Source organism: Dermatophagoides farinae, chromosome 10, assembly GCF_024713945.1.
Source record: "Dermatophagoides farinae isolate YC_2012a chromosome 10, ASM2471394v1, whole genome shotgun sequence".
Lineage (NCBI taxonomy): Eukaryota > Metazoa > Arthropoda > Arachnida > Sarcoptiformes > Pyroglyphidae > Dermatophagoides > Dermatophagoides farinae.
Window position 1 is genome coordinate 1,147,512 of NC_134686.1, and position 15,087 is coordinate 1,162,598.

General features: G+C 29.1%; 3 protein-coding genes and 1 long non-coding RNA gene across 4 annotated transcripts in view; 3 read left to right on the forward strand and 1 right to left on the reverse strand.

The window, feature by feature from the left end:
- Positions 1–766: 766 nt before the first annotated feature.
- LOC124491075 (uncharacterized) lies at positions 767–6,261 on the forward strand. The gene is made up of 17 exons (XM_075734804.1): positions 767–791; positions 868–902; positions 989–1,066; positions 1,211–1,244; positions 1,338–1,382; positions 1,462–1,605; positions 1,765–1,887; positions 1,972–2,049; positions 2,133–2,258; positions 2,326–2,475; positions 2,561–2,695; positions 2,864–3,025; positions 3,431–3,587; positions 3,689–3,823; positions 3,914–4,029; positions 4,113–4,499; positions 4,564–6,261. Exons 1-17 carry the CDS (start codon positions 782–784, stop codon positions 5,592–5,594), a joined length of 2,946 nt encoding a protein of 981 aa, XP_075590919.1. The 5' UTR covers positions 767–781; the 3' UTR covers positions 5,595–6,261.
- Positions 6,262–6,987: 726 nt separating this feature from the next.
- Positions 6,988–12,475, forward strand: LOC124490821 (kinesin-like protein KIF28). The gene is made up of 14 exons (XM_047053377.2): positions 6,988–7,809; positions 7,880–7,942; positions 8,076–8,285; positions 8,349–8,673; positions 8,754–8,973; positions 9,050–9,327; positions 9,472–9,687; positions 9,773–10,217; positions 10,340–10,640; positions 10,776–10,913; positions 11,008–11,301; positions 11,384–11,836; positions 11,996–12,128; positions 12,287–12,475. The coding sequence occupies exons 1-14, from the start codon at positions 7,801–7,803 to the stop codon at positions 12,343–12,345; spliced, it is 3,144 nt and encodes a 1,047-aa protein (XP_046909333.1). The 5' UTR covers positions 6,988–7,800; the 3' UTR covers positions 12,346–12,475.
- Positions 12,476–12,794: 319 nt separating this feature from the next.
- The window catches only part of LOC124491087 (uncharacterized), a 49,945-nt gene continuing 47,652 nt past the window's right edge, over positions 12,795–15,087 (reverse strand). Inside the window, exons 13-16 of the mRNA XM_075734803.1 lie at positions 14,560–15,046; positions 14,269–14,438; positions 13,249–14,138; positions 12,795–13,004 (exon numbers count right to left, since the gene is read on the reverse strand). Coding sequence (XP_075590918.1) covers positions 12,889–13,004; positions 13,249–14,138; positions 14,269–14,438; positions 14,560–15,046 — 1,663 coding nt within the window. The 3' untranslated portion in view covers positions 12,795–12,888. The remainder of the gene's footprint in view (positions 13,005–13,248; positions 14,139–14,268; positions 14,439–14,559; positions 15,047–15,087) is intronic.
- On the forward strand, positions 14,146–14,616 carry LOC142597859 (uncharacterized). The gene is made up of 3 exons (XR_012832460.1): positions 14,146–14,226; positions 14,315–14,430; positions 14,486–14,616. It is a non-coding gene; the product is annotated as an uncharacterized LOC142597859 (long non-coding RNA).

Consider the following 15,087-nt stretch of genomic DNA (forward strand, 5'->3'; position numbering starts at 1 on the left):
ATTTATTTTGTTGTTGTTTCGTTTTTTTTTCTTCTTCCTGGTAGTGTTTCTCATCATCATTCCGTTATGTCATTGTCATTTGTCTGTATCATTTTTTTTTTCATTTCACCCAGTGTGTGTGTGTGAATTGTCTTTGTTCCAAGAAAAAAAAATGGAGTGATTTCGTGTTTTCCAACGAATAAACAAAAATAAAAAAAAACAAAACCCGCCGTTGCACGCTATAATATAATACACGCATCAACACAAACTTTGGATTAAATTTTGAAAAAAAAATTTTTTTTTTGTACAAAAACCTAGTGTCATGATGATGATGATTACAGCCACCATCACCACCACCACCACCACCACCACCACCGCTGCATTCCAATGGAATTATTATTTTTGATGATGGCAGTGTGTGTGTGGTGGTGGTGGGGGGGAGGCAGTTGGTTAATGGTTGGTGGGTTTTTTTTTCTTTGATCTCATCATCAATTGAATTCGTTTTTTTTCTTGCACATTTGCATTCACCATATAACATTATAATATTTTAATTTCATTTCATTAATATGAAAAAAAAGTCAAAGAAGAAACAAAAATAAAAGGGAAATGCTGTAGGGATGTGTGCGTGTGTGAGTATTCATGTTCAACCACCATGGGTTATTGTTGACAATTTTCATTTTCATTTTCATTTTGATCATTATTATTCCATGGTGTGAAAAAAAAAATTTCGGTCCACAACAACAACAAACACAACAACAACAATGGGTGTGAATAATGATGATGATGATGAAAATCATAAAAGATGTGTGGATGTAAAATTTTTTTTTCCAGATAATCACTAGTCTTACTAATTTCGTTTTCTTTTTTTTTCTTTTTTTTTCAATTTAGCATCAATCATCTATACAGCTGTCGATGGTGGAAAGGTAATGAATTGATGATAATATAATAAATTTAAAATTCGAACCACAGTGTATTTCATTTTACCCCATTATTATATAATTGAAAACAGGTTGCATTACCATGTAATATAATACCACCAACAATCGATGATCATGTTGTATTGATCCTATGGTATAAAGATGATGAAGTAAGTGATACGAGTAACAAAAAAAAAAAAAAATTTCGAAACGTAACGATTCTGTTTTTGTTTTGTTTTTTTATTCTTTTTTTACCTGTGGCCAATTCTTGCTTTCATGAAAACAAAAAAAAAAAAATGGTAAAACATAAAAAGTTTGAACCAATCTATACGATTGATGCACGAAAAGGTATGTAACGGATTTATATATCATTGATGTGCCATTGTTTTAATATTCTATTTGGATTTGTTTGGATCATCATCATCATCATATATATTATAGATCCATTAGAAAAAGCAAGAATTATTGCATCACCAAATTTAATTGGTAAGTTTATAATTCATTGATGTTTGTCGATGAGATCATGTCGATTTTTTTGTTTTGTTTTTGTTTTTCGGTTTTATAGATCGTGTTTATTTCAATCAACATAATCAGCCTGCCTTTTTACAAATTGATCCAGTACAAACAAAAGATGCTGGTGAATATCGTTGTCGAGTTGATTTTAAAAAAGCTCGTACAGTCAATATAGTGATACAGCTTAAAGTGATTGGTATGATGATGATGTTATATACACACACACGCACACACACATCCAGAATATTTAAAAAAAAAATTCAAAAAAAAAAAATATTGCAAATGCACTACCATCTAGTGGCCAAGATTAATACTAATTTTGATTTTGATTTTGATTTTTTTTTTGTTTTCGCAGTACCACCTGAAGAGCCAATCATTTCGTATAAATATTCACAAAGTACATCACATCCATTAAAAGGCCTTATCGGACCATTCAATGAAGGTGATAGATTAGTATTGGTCTGTACATCGTTTGGTGGTAAGACAACAACCAGTAACCAGAAAAAAATTTCGTCATTCATTTCATTTTTCTTTTCATTTCTTTTCTGTTCGTTTCGTTCAGGTAAACCACGACCAACATTAACCTGGTGGAAAGATTATTCCATTATTGATGATAGTTTTGAATATAAAAGCAAAGATGGTCTGTTTTCTCATTTTTTAACCCTTTTCCAGTGCTTAAGAATTTTTTCATTTTTTTTTTTTTTTTTTGTAAACAAAAAACAGTTACAACCAATGAGCTTGTTATTGAATCATTAGCACGACATCATTTATTATCAATATTCACTTGTCAATCATCAAATAATAATATTACAATTGCATCATCAGCATCGATTACTATTGATCTAAATTGTAAGTGATGATTATCCAAATGATGATTTCGATTTAATTTTTTTTTTCTTGGATTTATTTTTCCCAGTAAAACCATTGGAAATAAAAATTCATCAAATTTCATCATCATTATTAGCCAATAATGATGCAAAATTTGAATGTAAATCATTTGGTTCAAAACCAAAAGCACGATTATATTGGATGTTTGATAATGTTCGTTATGATACAACATTACAAGGTTTGTAAAAAAAAAAAAAAAACTTTAAAAGATTAATGCTCGACAACTGAATTCTTTCGCTCTCTTTTTCCACTTTTTTTTTTAGGTGATATGCAAACAATATCAATCATTAGTCTACCATTGAAACGTGAAAACAATGGCCATATATTGTCATGTCATGCAGAGAATCCAAAAATTTTTAATTCAACAATTTCAGAACATTTTGTTCTCAGTGTAGAATGTATATGGTTTTATGTTTTTTTTTTACAATTTGTAAAATCTCATCACAATTTGAATGCAGAATATTCTTGCATTCATTCATTCATTTTGTTGTAGTAACACCATATTTTGTGATGAATTATTATTATTACATGGTTATTAATCGTTATTTTTCCATGTTTTTCCATAGATGTACCAGAATTAACATTACAACTTGGCACAACAACCATATCATTGAATACAATACAGGAAGGTAATGACATTTATTTTGATTGTATATTGGATGCAAATCCAATGCCAACAACGCCATTAATATGGAGATTTAATGATGAAATATTGGAACCAAGACAAGGTAAATAATATCAATCAATCGGGTGTTTTTTTATTGTTGTTGTTTGGTTTTGCATTGAACCAAGAACAACAACAACAATAACAACAATCTTAATTCTAAGAAGTGAAAATGAAAATAAAAAAACCAATTTAAGCACTAAAACGAAAATTGTTTCGAAATCAAACAAATATTCATCAAACATAATCCTCATATATGAAATTGATTCTTGGTAGAAAACACACACGCACACACGCAAATTGAAAAAGGCTTAGCAAAACAATTAACAAAACGTTAAGTTGTTATTTACACACCAAGAATGGAGTGCAAAAAAAACTACAAAAATTCCATCTGAATTCTGTTGTGTGAATAATTTTCATTATTTATTTTCAAATTTTTTTTTGTTTTGTTTTTTGTTCACCACAACAGGAATAATCCAAAGTAATTATTCATTGGTATTACAAAATGTCCGTCGTCATATGTCTGGTGATTATAAATGTGAAGCCACCAATCAACATGGTACACGAACATCAAATTCAATCATATTGAATATACGTTTTGCACCATATTGTAAATTTAAATCAACGTATGTGTTTTTTGTATAAACAAAAAAATTCTGACATTTCTTGTGTCTATGGTTGAGTAAACAGAATAAAATTCCTTTCTTTTTTTGATTCTTGTCCACAGATTAGCATATGGTCTTTCGTTATTCGAATCAAATGCCTTAGTTTGTGAAGTAGATTCCAATCCGATGCCCAGTTCATTTCAATGGAAATTTGAAAAACAAATTGAATTAACAACGGTTCATTCGTATAACTATAGGTTTGTTTTGTGAGAATTTTTTTACATTTTATTTAAAATGAAAATTGTCAACTGGAATTTTTTTTGTTTGTTTGTTTGTTTCATCCACAGTTCATTATTATATTATATGCCAAATTCAACACATCATTATGGTACAATTGAATGTATAGCTAAAAACGATGTTGGCATGCAACAAATACCCTGTAAATATCATATCATTGATTCAGGTAATAATAAAGATTCTGGAATTTTCTGTTGCTAATGAAATTCTGTTTATTTTTTTTTTGTTGTCAACATTACAATTTCTAAGGTCCACCAAATTTTCCATTCTATTGTCAATTATATAATCAATCAATCGATAAGATAACGATAAAATGTACAAGTGAAAATGATTATCAAATAATTTCAAATGATAATGTTGATGATGACGGTGATGGTGATAACGATGATGATGATGATGAACAACAACCAAAACATAAACAATATTTATCATCATCAGAAATGACAATAGACAATCAATACAATCATCAACAACAACAACAACAACAAAAACAACAACAATCGGCAAAAATTGGCCAAACAATTTTTGTACATCCAACTACACATTATATTGCTGAAATTTATGATAAACATGGCCAATTATTACAGAATCTGACATTGAATCCACCGATGCCTTTTTCAAACATATCAACATTAAGTATGTGTTTTTGTTTATCTTTAAAAAAAATCTTTAATCTCTCTCTCTCTTTTGTTCACCACAGTAAATCAAACAAATAAAACATCAAGTACATCGATGACAATGTTTAATTTTCAAATTGATCATTTAATCGAATCAAGTAATTATAAGATAAAAATTTATGCACTCAATACAAAAGGAACCAGTGATCATCGATGGATCAATGCTCAAACATTACGTAAAGCAGAAAAATATATTTATAATAATAGTAAAAATTTTACAACCGACACAACTGGATTATTGTTTACAAATTATGCAATGAATCATATCAAAATAATAATGGTTAGCGTATGTGGATCATTAACCATAATGCTTATTGTTATTGTGATTGCCATATCGTATATGTCGAAATTTTGTCAACGAATACGTAATAATAATAATAATAAGAAGAAAAATTATGGACGTAAATTGAAGAATGGTGATAATTTTAAAATTCATGGTGATAAAAATGATGATAATGATAATAATGATGATGATGATGAAATTGGATTGAATGTAATGAATAATCATCAAAGAAATGATGTTTGTTCCAATGTTGATATGAATATTACAAATGGAACAATGATTAATACTACTACTACTACTTTAAATGTTGGCTGCGGTGGCGGTGGTGCTGGTGGTATTGTGAATGATAATGCTGATAATAATAGTGGCCATCATCATCATCATCATAATAATAATAATCATCATGGTGGTGGTGGTGGTGGTGGTTATGGTACTTTAGATAATTTAGCCATACCGACTGTTTATACGGAAACGAATGTTATTTGTAATGAATATTATAGTAATTTATTGGCTGGATTTAGTGCTAAAGATAACAAATCAAATATGGAATTGTTGAGTTTAGATCTATACAGTATGAATCCGGCAATTGCTCATGGTGGTCATCATACTGGTCATCATCATCATAATCATCATCATCATCTCAATAATAAAGGTCCACCTGATTTAATACCAACATTTTATTATAATCCATCTACATCAACAAATAGTGATGATTGTACAACAATAGCGGATACTGATCGTACAGATTTAATGAGTTCAATTAACACTTGATCGATGTTGTTGTTGTTGTTGATGATGATGATGAAGATGAATCACCATTGTCCTGTTGTAATGATATCAACAATAACATTGTTGAACGATAAAATTTCCATAATATCAATGGATAACAGCTTAATACTACAAAAAAAATTGACAATCAAATCAAATCAATCAATAAACAAATCAATCAATCAAATATAATTACAGAATGGAGTGCTAAAATATTTCAAATAACTGAAAATAGACCATTTTCTACTATGAACATTACGTATTGTCCATGGTTGTTGTAAATCATTGTCAACATTATCGCCAAACATCATTGGATCCATTTTTAATTGATAATCAAATTGATTGATACACATGATGATGATTGTTTTCTCTGATTGAATGAAAACAAAAAAAAATTTTTTTTTGTTAAAAATTTCTTGTTACATAATTGATTTGAATAAGAAACAAACAAACAAACAAACAAACAAAAAAATTGTCTGTGATGTAAATCTGTACATTTATCATCAGCATTATCGTTGTAATATATATATATATATATATAATTCTTGCCCAATGTCCAGCAGAACAAAAAAAAAAAAAAAAAAAACAAAAACAAACCAATTATTCTGTTTTCTAATAGAATGCCAAACACACACACACACACACTGTAAAAACAAAGCAAAAAAAAAAATTTCTGGATAAAATCAAAAAAAAAAATTTGAATTTGAAATGAAAAAAAAATGAAATTGTTGTTGTTGTTGTTGTTGTTGTTGTTGTTGTTGTTGTTGTTGTTGTTGTTTGAATATATTGCAAACACGCGTGACCAATCACTATCAATGAATTGGAGTGAAAATTTTTTTTCTTTTTTTTTGAAAATGAATCACCAACAAAAGTTTGAATACAATCAACCAGATTAATTTTTTGCATTGTTTCTCTCATGTGGTACGTGAAAATCACACACACAAAAAAAATGATCATGATGATGATTTGAGAATGGCGAATTTCATCGAAAATCGCACCACTCAAAACACACACACACACACACACGGTCATTTTGGTTAATAATATAATTATTACATAATTTATCTATTATGATGATTCATGAATAATTGAATATATGGAGCGAAGAAGAAGAAAAAATTTCATTCGAAAATGGTCATTGTTTTTGGTATATTTTGAAAGCCAGAGGGTGAGTTTTTCTTTATGAATTAAAGATGATGTTTTTTTTCCCAGATAGGTAGGTAGGTAGGTAGGGTAAACAACATTTCCAACTGGAGAAATAACGGGGTGGTAATCAACAATCAACCACCAAACAACAACAACAACGGCAACAACAAAAAACAAATCCGTACAATGAACTTTTATTTAAACGTTGTTTAATCTTTCTATTTCACTCCATATCCAAAAAAGAGTGGTGGTGGTGGTGGTGGTGCTGTATTTTATTATCCATGATCCATGATGATTATTATATGACTATTACGATGATTCATTTACTACGGTTCCAGAAAGAAATACCCAGGATACCGCCATTCATTCATTCATTCATACGGAGATTTTGGCTTGTAATATATGTGAATCCTAATACAATACCTGAATTGTTTGTTTTGGAATTTTTGTTGTTGTTTTTGTTGTTGTTGGATCGTTTATTCACTCGGTTGATTGGCTGGTTGGTTGATGAAATTGGTCTATTTCTACTCTTGTTGATTTTTTTTAATGATGATTCGATGTAAAAATGTAATCTGATTCGAATTGTAATTGTCACCATCTATAAACATTATCTGAGTGTGTGTGTATGTGTGTGTATTGCAATAGCAACAGTGAAACAACAGAAAAAAAATGTCAAATGTTTTCTTGTGAAAATTTTTTTTTATTTTTAGAAATTCAAAATTTTCTTTTTTTCATTGTTTTGATGATGAAAATGTCGTCGTCGTAGTCGTCGTGGTTGCCATAGAGAATTGGAAGAAATTCATACACGGTATTCATATTGATTGGCAAAGAATAAAGTTTCTGTTTCTGTCTTCTTATTTTTTTGTTATTCAAATCAATCAATAAAAACAACAACAACAACAAAAACACCAACAACAACAATTGTGCCAACTGTATAACAAGCAAACCAACAACATATACATCTAATTTAAGATTCACAAATGGCAAATGTCTGATAGAGTGGCAATAAAAATAAATCATAATCATAATCATAATCATCATCATCACCATAATCATAATCATCATGCGAAATGTAAGTTTTTTATTTATTTGTTGTTGTTGTAACAGATAAATACGTTGTTTCAACAATTTCATCATTACAGATATCGCCAATGGATATTAAAGAAATTGAAAATGTTTTTGTCAGCGTTCGTATACGACCATTCATATCCTTTTTCTTAAAAAAAAAAAAACAAACAAACAAAATTTTACAAATCAATTTTTGATTATTATTCCTTAATTTTATTTTATTTGTTTTTTTTATATATAAATTCATTTCGTTTCGTTTGATTAAAACACAATCAACGAGAAAAAAAACGTTCAGCCAAATCAATAGTATCGTTGATTGATTCGAATAGTATAATATTGAATCATCCGGAAGATGATGATAATCGTAAACGTTTTATTTATGATCGTATTTTTTGGTCACATGATGGATTTACTGAAGCACAGAATGGTCTATTTGTGGCCGATAATAATCATCCGGATGGTGAAATTTATGCCGATCAAGTATGATGATGATGATGGGATTTATATTTAACTGAAATTGAATTTTTTCTCTTTACCGTGTAGCAATGTATATTTCAAACATTAGCATTACCATTGCTCAATAATGCATGGCGTGGTTATAATGTATCATTATTTTGTTATGGTCAAACTGGTTCCGGAAAATCATATACAATGGTTGGCCTAGGCGCCAACAAAGGATTAGTGCCAAGAATTTGTGAAGAATTATTCAATATTATTGATAATCGTAAAGGAATGGATATTAATACTGAAGTAAATTTGTCCATGATAGAATTATATTCAGAAAATGTACGTGATCTTCTTGATACTGAATATAATGTGAAAAAGAAAGGATTAAAAATTCGTGAACATCCTGTAAAAGGTTTTTTCGGTATGATGATAATTTCACAACTTGTGTCATTTTGTTTTTATTAAATTGAAAATTTTCCACATTTTTTTCATACATATCAGCTGAAGGCCTAATACGTTGTACGGTTTTATCGCAGAAAGAAATTCTGGAAAAATTTGAACAAGGTGTCACTAATCGTAGTATATCGGCAACAAATATGAATGAAACATCATCACGATCACATATGATAATCACAATAACATTGAGTCAACGTTCAATCAATTCGAATGGCAATGAAGAGACGAAAACATCTGTAATAAATCTTGTCGATCTAGCTGGAAGGTAAATAAATGATTAATTTCAACCGATATCAATATCAATTTCATTAATTAAAATGATGATCTTAAAAAAAAAATAGTGAACGACTATCTGATTTAGCTGGTGGACGAAATTCCGTTACTGGTGATCGATTCCGTGAATCTGTTGCCATTAATCAGTCATTGTCATGTTTAGGCAATTGTATACATGCATTGGCTGAAAAAGCAAATGGTCGTAATGTTAAAGTACCATATCGTGAATCAGTGTTAACACGATTATTAATGAATGCATTGGGTGGTAACAGTAAAACGGCAATGATTGCCAATATTAGCCCAGCTGATATCAACTATGATGAAACATTATCAACATTACGTTATGGTTTGTATCATTCAAAAAAATTTCTAAACATTGATCATTGATCATTCTATGGTCTGATTGTTTTAATTTTTATTTTGTTTGCAACAATGGTGTTATATAATGATTGAAATGAAAAAATTTATTATTACAAATTTTTCCTTATAGCCGATCGAGCGAAACAGATACAGAATTTTGCCAAAATCAACATTGATAATACTGATAAGATTATCAGAGATCTTAAAGAAGAGAATGAAAAATTGAAAAAATTATTGGAAAAAGAATCGACAGTAGCAGCAGCAGCAGCGGCTGCTGCTTCGGCTGCCGTGGCCACCAATACTGCCTCAACAACATTGTCCAAATCACCATCACAGTCCTTTTACGGTATCATTGATTCTTCATTTTCCATCATGTTTTTGTTTTTGTTTCTTGATTTTCATTTTCATTTTCATTTTTCATTTTATAATAGATGATGATAATAAATTGAAATTAGAAGAAGAAATTGAAGCCATTATGAAGGAAAATGAAAGAAAATTAAATGCATTACGACAATCATATGAAGAACGTTTACAACAGGAACGACAAGAACGTTCACATAAAGAGCTTGAAGAAAATCGTAAACAAATTGAACTTGAAAAACAGCAAAAAGAAATGAATCCACATTTGTCCAATCTGAATTTCGATGAACAACTTGTAGATAAAATTATTTTCATTATTAAAACTGGCACAAATTTGATTGGCAAAGGCGGTGATTGTCCAATACAATTGATGGGTCCATTGATACAGGATCATCATGCTGTTATTAATCGTACGGAAAATGAAAAAATCATATTGGAACGTATCGATGATGAATGTCGTATCCTATTGAATGGTGATCTAGTCACACATAAAGTCAATTTAGCACATAATGATAGGTATATATGGTATTATTGAATGGCAATAAATCACTAATTTATTTGGATTTTTATACAAATTGACATTTTTATTCTCTCTCTATCACTCTAATTCCCATTTATTCTGCTTATCATCATTATAGGTTATTATTCGGTACATCACAATTGTTTGTATTCAGGAATCCTCTTGATAGTTTGCATGGAAATTCCATATTGAATGTAACATATGAATTAGCACAAGAAGAAATAGCATCAAAAGCTGGCTATAATTTTAACAACGATGATAACTCAATTGAACAGGAATTGTTGAATAAAGAACTATTAGAATTGATTCCAGCTGTTGAGGAGGCAAATGCCATTAGTGAAGAATTGGAAAAAATGGTCCATTTTGAAAATGTACTTGTATCGCCAATATTTTTAGGGAAAATTGGCCGTAAACCTGAAGTAAGATGATGATGATAAATATTTGATTATAAAAAAATTTGGTAGTGAAGAAATCTGAAATTATCATTTTTTTTGTTTTATTTCTTTTTTTTTCTCCCATTTTCCAAAATCAAAAAAAAAAACACACATATAAAGCCATATGTACACGTGATGAATTCGAATACAGGTCAAGAATTTCTTTGGAATAAAGAAAAATTTCTAGATCGAATGTATTTTATGAAACAAATGTATCATTGTTATGAAACTGGTGAAGAAGAATGGGATGTTCCATTGGTATGTGATTTGATTTAAAACTAACACACACACACACACACACACACATACACCTTATGATCATATTTTTTTGTTTTGTTTCTGATTCTCAAAGGAAGAAGATCCATTTACAGAAAATCTTGATGCTGAATGTTTAATTGGTACCGCACAATTATATTTACAACCACTTGCCTATATGATTGAAATAAAAGAACATCTTTCTGTCAATGATTTTACTGGCCAAGAAATTGGTGTTATCAATGTTGAAATAATACCATGTGATGAGAATGGCCAAGAATATGTTGAACAAGATGATGTTTATGTGGATACACCACAAGAATTGTTAGGAAAATCATTGAATTTTATTATCAAAATAATAGGCTGCCGTGGATTGCCAAATAAATTTACTGTAAGTTTTTGTTTGTTGTTGCTAAATTACTTTTTTTTCAACAAAAAAAAAAAATAATGTTTTTTTCTCTTCATATTCACAGGAAATATATTTAAAATATTTAATGTTTGTCGATGAAAATTATTCCATTTCGGATAAAGTTGGCGTAACGGTCAATCCGAATTTTAATTTTAAAAAATTATTCCATTATAGTCATGTAACACAGCCATTAATCGATTATTTGAAAGAAGGAATACTAAATATTGAAATATGGGGTAGACAGCTGCTTAAATCTGGCTATATGATACCACCACCAATGTCTAATGTACCATATACTACAATAAATAATGGTCGTAATAATAATAATAATAATAATCATCATCAACATCATCATGAAACAGGAAAAGAATTACTACAAGAAGAACTAGCTAAAGCCGGTTCAGAATTGATGAATGGTTTTAAAATGAATGGACGGGTCATCGATCCAAATAAACAGAGTATTATTGTTGAACTACTGTTGTTGAAAAAACAGCAGGCACGAATGCATCAAAGAATTGTAAATGTTTTTTTTTTGTTTTGTTTCATTCATTCAAATGATGATGATAAAGTCCATAAATATGAACCCTACACCAATGACATATATGTAAATTAATGATGTTTTTTTTCCTTCTACTTCTTCTTCTCATTCTTAAATCCAAAAAATTCCATCATTTAGAATAATATTAAAAAATTGATTGAAATTGCAGAAAAACAACATCTTCGACTAATACCCGTAAACATATTAAAGGAATTGATTTTTACAACTTCAGCCGATTCGGCAGATGATATTCTTTCACGAATGTTGAATAGTAAGTAGTAATGTACAATTTGTAGTCATGTGTATTATGTAGTGTTCATTTTTTTTCCTGTTAATAATGAATATAGAAACAAAAATCAATCAATAATTAATTTTTCAATTTTTTTTCTCTCTCTTTTTACCCATATATATTTGATGTATGCAACTAAGATGATTATCAAATGATGAAAAGCAATGCAAACCAATCGACTACATGTAGAATATCTTGAAATATTTACGAATAACAATTCCAGAAGAGCACAAATATCATCATCATCATCATCATGTGTTTTGAATCTTTATTTATTTATTTTTTTTTTTGTTTTGGAAAATAAAAACAAGAAAATTAATACCAAGAAATAATAATAATAAATACAAATATAAAGACACTACTTACGAAACAAACTTGGAGCTGAAAAAAAATTTTTTTTCCTGAAAATTCTGAGCTTTTTTTTTGACAACAACAACAACAACAAAAAAAGAATACAGAATTGACTTATCAAATTGTCCAACAACAACAACAACAACAACAGAAAAAAAGAGATGAAGATTCGAACATCCAATGAACCAACATGATTATGTCTTTGATAAAATCAAAACAACAACAACACCACCAAGTGGTTGGTGATAATTAGATTGAATTGTATATTTCCGTCTCATTCCATTTTTAATATTATTATTATTATGAACACATGTGTGACATTTATTGATTCAATACAGATTGTAACATTTTTTTATTTTATTTTATTTATTTCAATTCATCATTCATTAATTCAAGAAAAATTTGGTCGATCAAATGAATAGGCTCGATTATTAGTTGTTGATGATGGTCCATGTTGTTGAAGGTGTGATGCAACAAAATGTGATCGTATACGATTGAGACTCATGTCTAAAACACATCGCACAGAATTGTCGTTTTTTGTTCCATATAAATGAATGAATTGATATGGATATGAAATGAAATGAAATGAAAAAATGAATGAATCAAAAGAAAGAAAAAAATATATGGAGAGAGAGAGAAAGAAAAAAAAATGAAAACGGAAACAAATTAGAAAAGGAAGAATTCTTTTTTTTATTTTTTCTTTTCGTTTTCCTGTTGATGATTAATGATGCGAAATTGGGCTAATACATACTGGAATCACGAATGGCTGCTGAATGTCGTTGATGATTATTCGTTGAATTAGTATGACATGGCAATGGTCGTATGATTCCATCGAGCGGATAAAAATGTCTCTGATGATGATGATGATGATTATGATGATTTGTAGCGGATATCGTAGTCGTATTATATATGTTTTGCATTGTTGTTGTTGGAGATGAAATATTTTTGCCATTTTTATGGCTACCACCACCAATATGATGGAAACGTCGTTCATATTCGTAATTGTATAGATGTGATGGAGATTCATATAGATGAGATGATGGATTTGTATTGTTCATTGTTGTTGTTGCTGTTGCTGTTGTTATTGTACGGCCTGGGCTTGTTACGATAACATTGGTGAAACCATCACCATAAATACATGATGATTGATGTATAGTATTTGTAGTTGGATAGATTTTTGGTGATCCCAATGATGATGACATTTGACCACCATTTGATGATGGTAATGTAAGAAAAGTTTTACTTGTATCCGATAATATACTGATAGAATTATCACGAGTTTGTTTTGAATCTATTGATGATGATGCTGATTCTATTTGGCCAATAGGATTGTTAATCATATGATGTATATTATTACTGTTATTATTATAACAATGATTATGATGATGATGATCAATATTTTTCGATGATCGATGGCTACCACCACCACCACCAACACCACCACGACAATGGCTACATTTTACAATCAAATTAAATAGATATTTGACTCTTGCGAATAGAACGAATGTCAACGAAATGGAAATGTCAATTCCAATCATTGCATATGATGTATGACGATAATATAATGAACAACAGAGACATCCAACGACACAGATTAGATATATCACAATAGCGATGATCCAAATTGTTACATGTTTGCATCTGTTTGGTTGGTTGTTGTGATGAAACAAAACAAAAAATAAATAAATTGGTAACATTAGTCACGAATTCTTCTGCTGTGGCTGACGGGGTATGACAAATATTCAAATATATAAATGTGATTTATAGCTACCTGCTAAAGAATAATTCTTTAACATGTTTTTCCATTAAACATGCAGTATTATTATTATTATTATTATTTTTAGTTTGCTGTAAATTTGCAAATTGCATATTGGTTGGATAATCATATTCAGAAAAGACACGTTGTGAACAATGTAAATAAATCACACCGGAGGTAAGAATCTGAAATGAGAAAAACAAAACAAAAAAAAAATTTAGTTTTCTTTTAGTTGGAATTTTTTTTTCTTCTTTTGGGTTCGGGTCGGAATGGAATGTTGAATATATCTTTGAAAACATCTCTTACCAATGTTATCTGCAATATTGATGATGTAACAAAAAATGCTGTCACAATGGAATTAAAAATTGGCCAACAATTTGTATGAAAATTTTTGACAAATATAAATATAACAAATTGATGTATCAATGGAAACAATATGGTGATCAATAATTGTAATTGTTTTGATTGTTTTAACGATTGTAAAATGTTGTAATAATTTTTTGTCAAATAAATTTTGTTTGCCAATAATAATATGATCACATTTTGAAATAAAAATACGGTGAATAGTGAACAAATTATTTGTAATTGATAAATGATGATAAACATTCGTGAATGGCACCACCATTTTGTATTATTCATCCACCAATTTCTATCATTATTGGCTGCTGTTGTTGTTGTGATGAACATGCCGAATATATTGAATGTCGAACTCAATTCAATCATTGTACGTACAATACAGATTAATAATAATGTAATGAAATTGGATTGATTGAAATAATTTTCATGATGATATCTGTAGTATGTAAATATTGTAAAGAAAAGAAAAGATAAATC

Excerpts from the sequence above, each read along its gene's own strand:
- LOC124491075 (XM_075734804.1), top strand. Across the intron at positions 1,067-1,210 it reads TATGGTATAAAGATGATGAA|TTTGAACCAATCTATACGAT; the intron begins GTAAGTGATACG and ends AAACATAAAAAG. Across the intron at positions 2,259-2,325 it reads GATTACTATTGATCTAAATT|TAAAACCATTGGAAATAAAA; the intron begins GTAAGTGATGAT and ends TATTTTTCCCAG.
- LOC124490821 (XM_047053377.2), top strand. Across the intron at positions 8,674-8,753 it reads TCCTGTAAAAGGTTTTTTCG|CTGAAGGCCTAATACGTTGT; the intron begins GTATGATGATAA and ends CATACATATCAG. Across the intron at positions 11,302-11,383 it reads GATTGCCAAATAAATTTACT|GAAATATATTTAAAATATTT; the intron begins GTAAGTTTTTGT and ends TCATATTCACAG.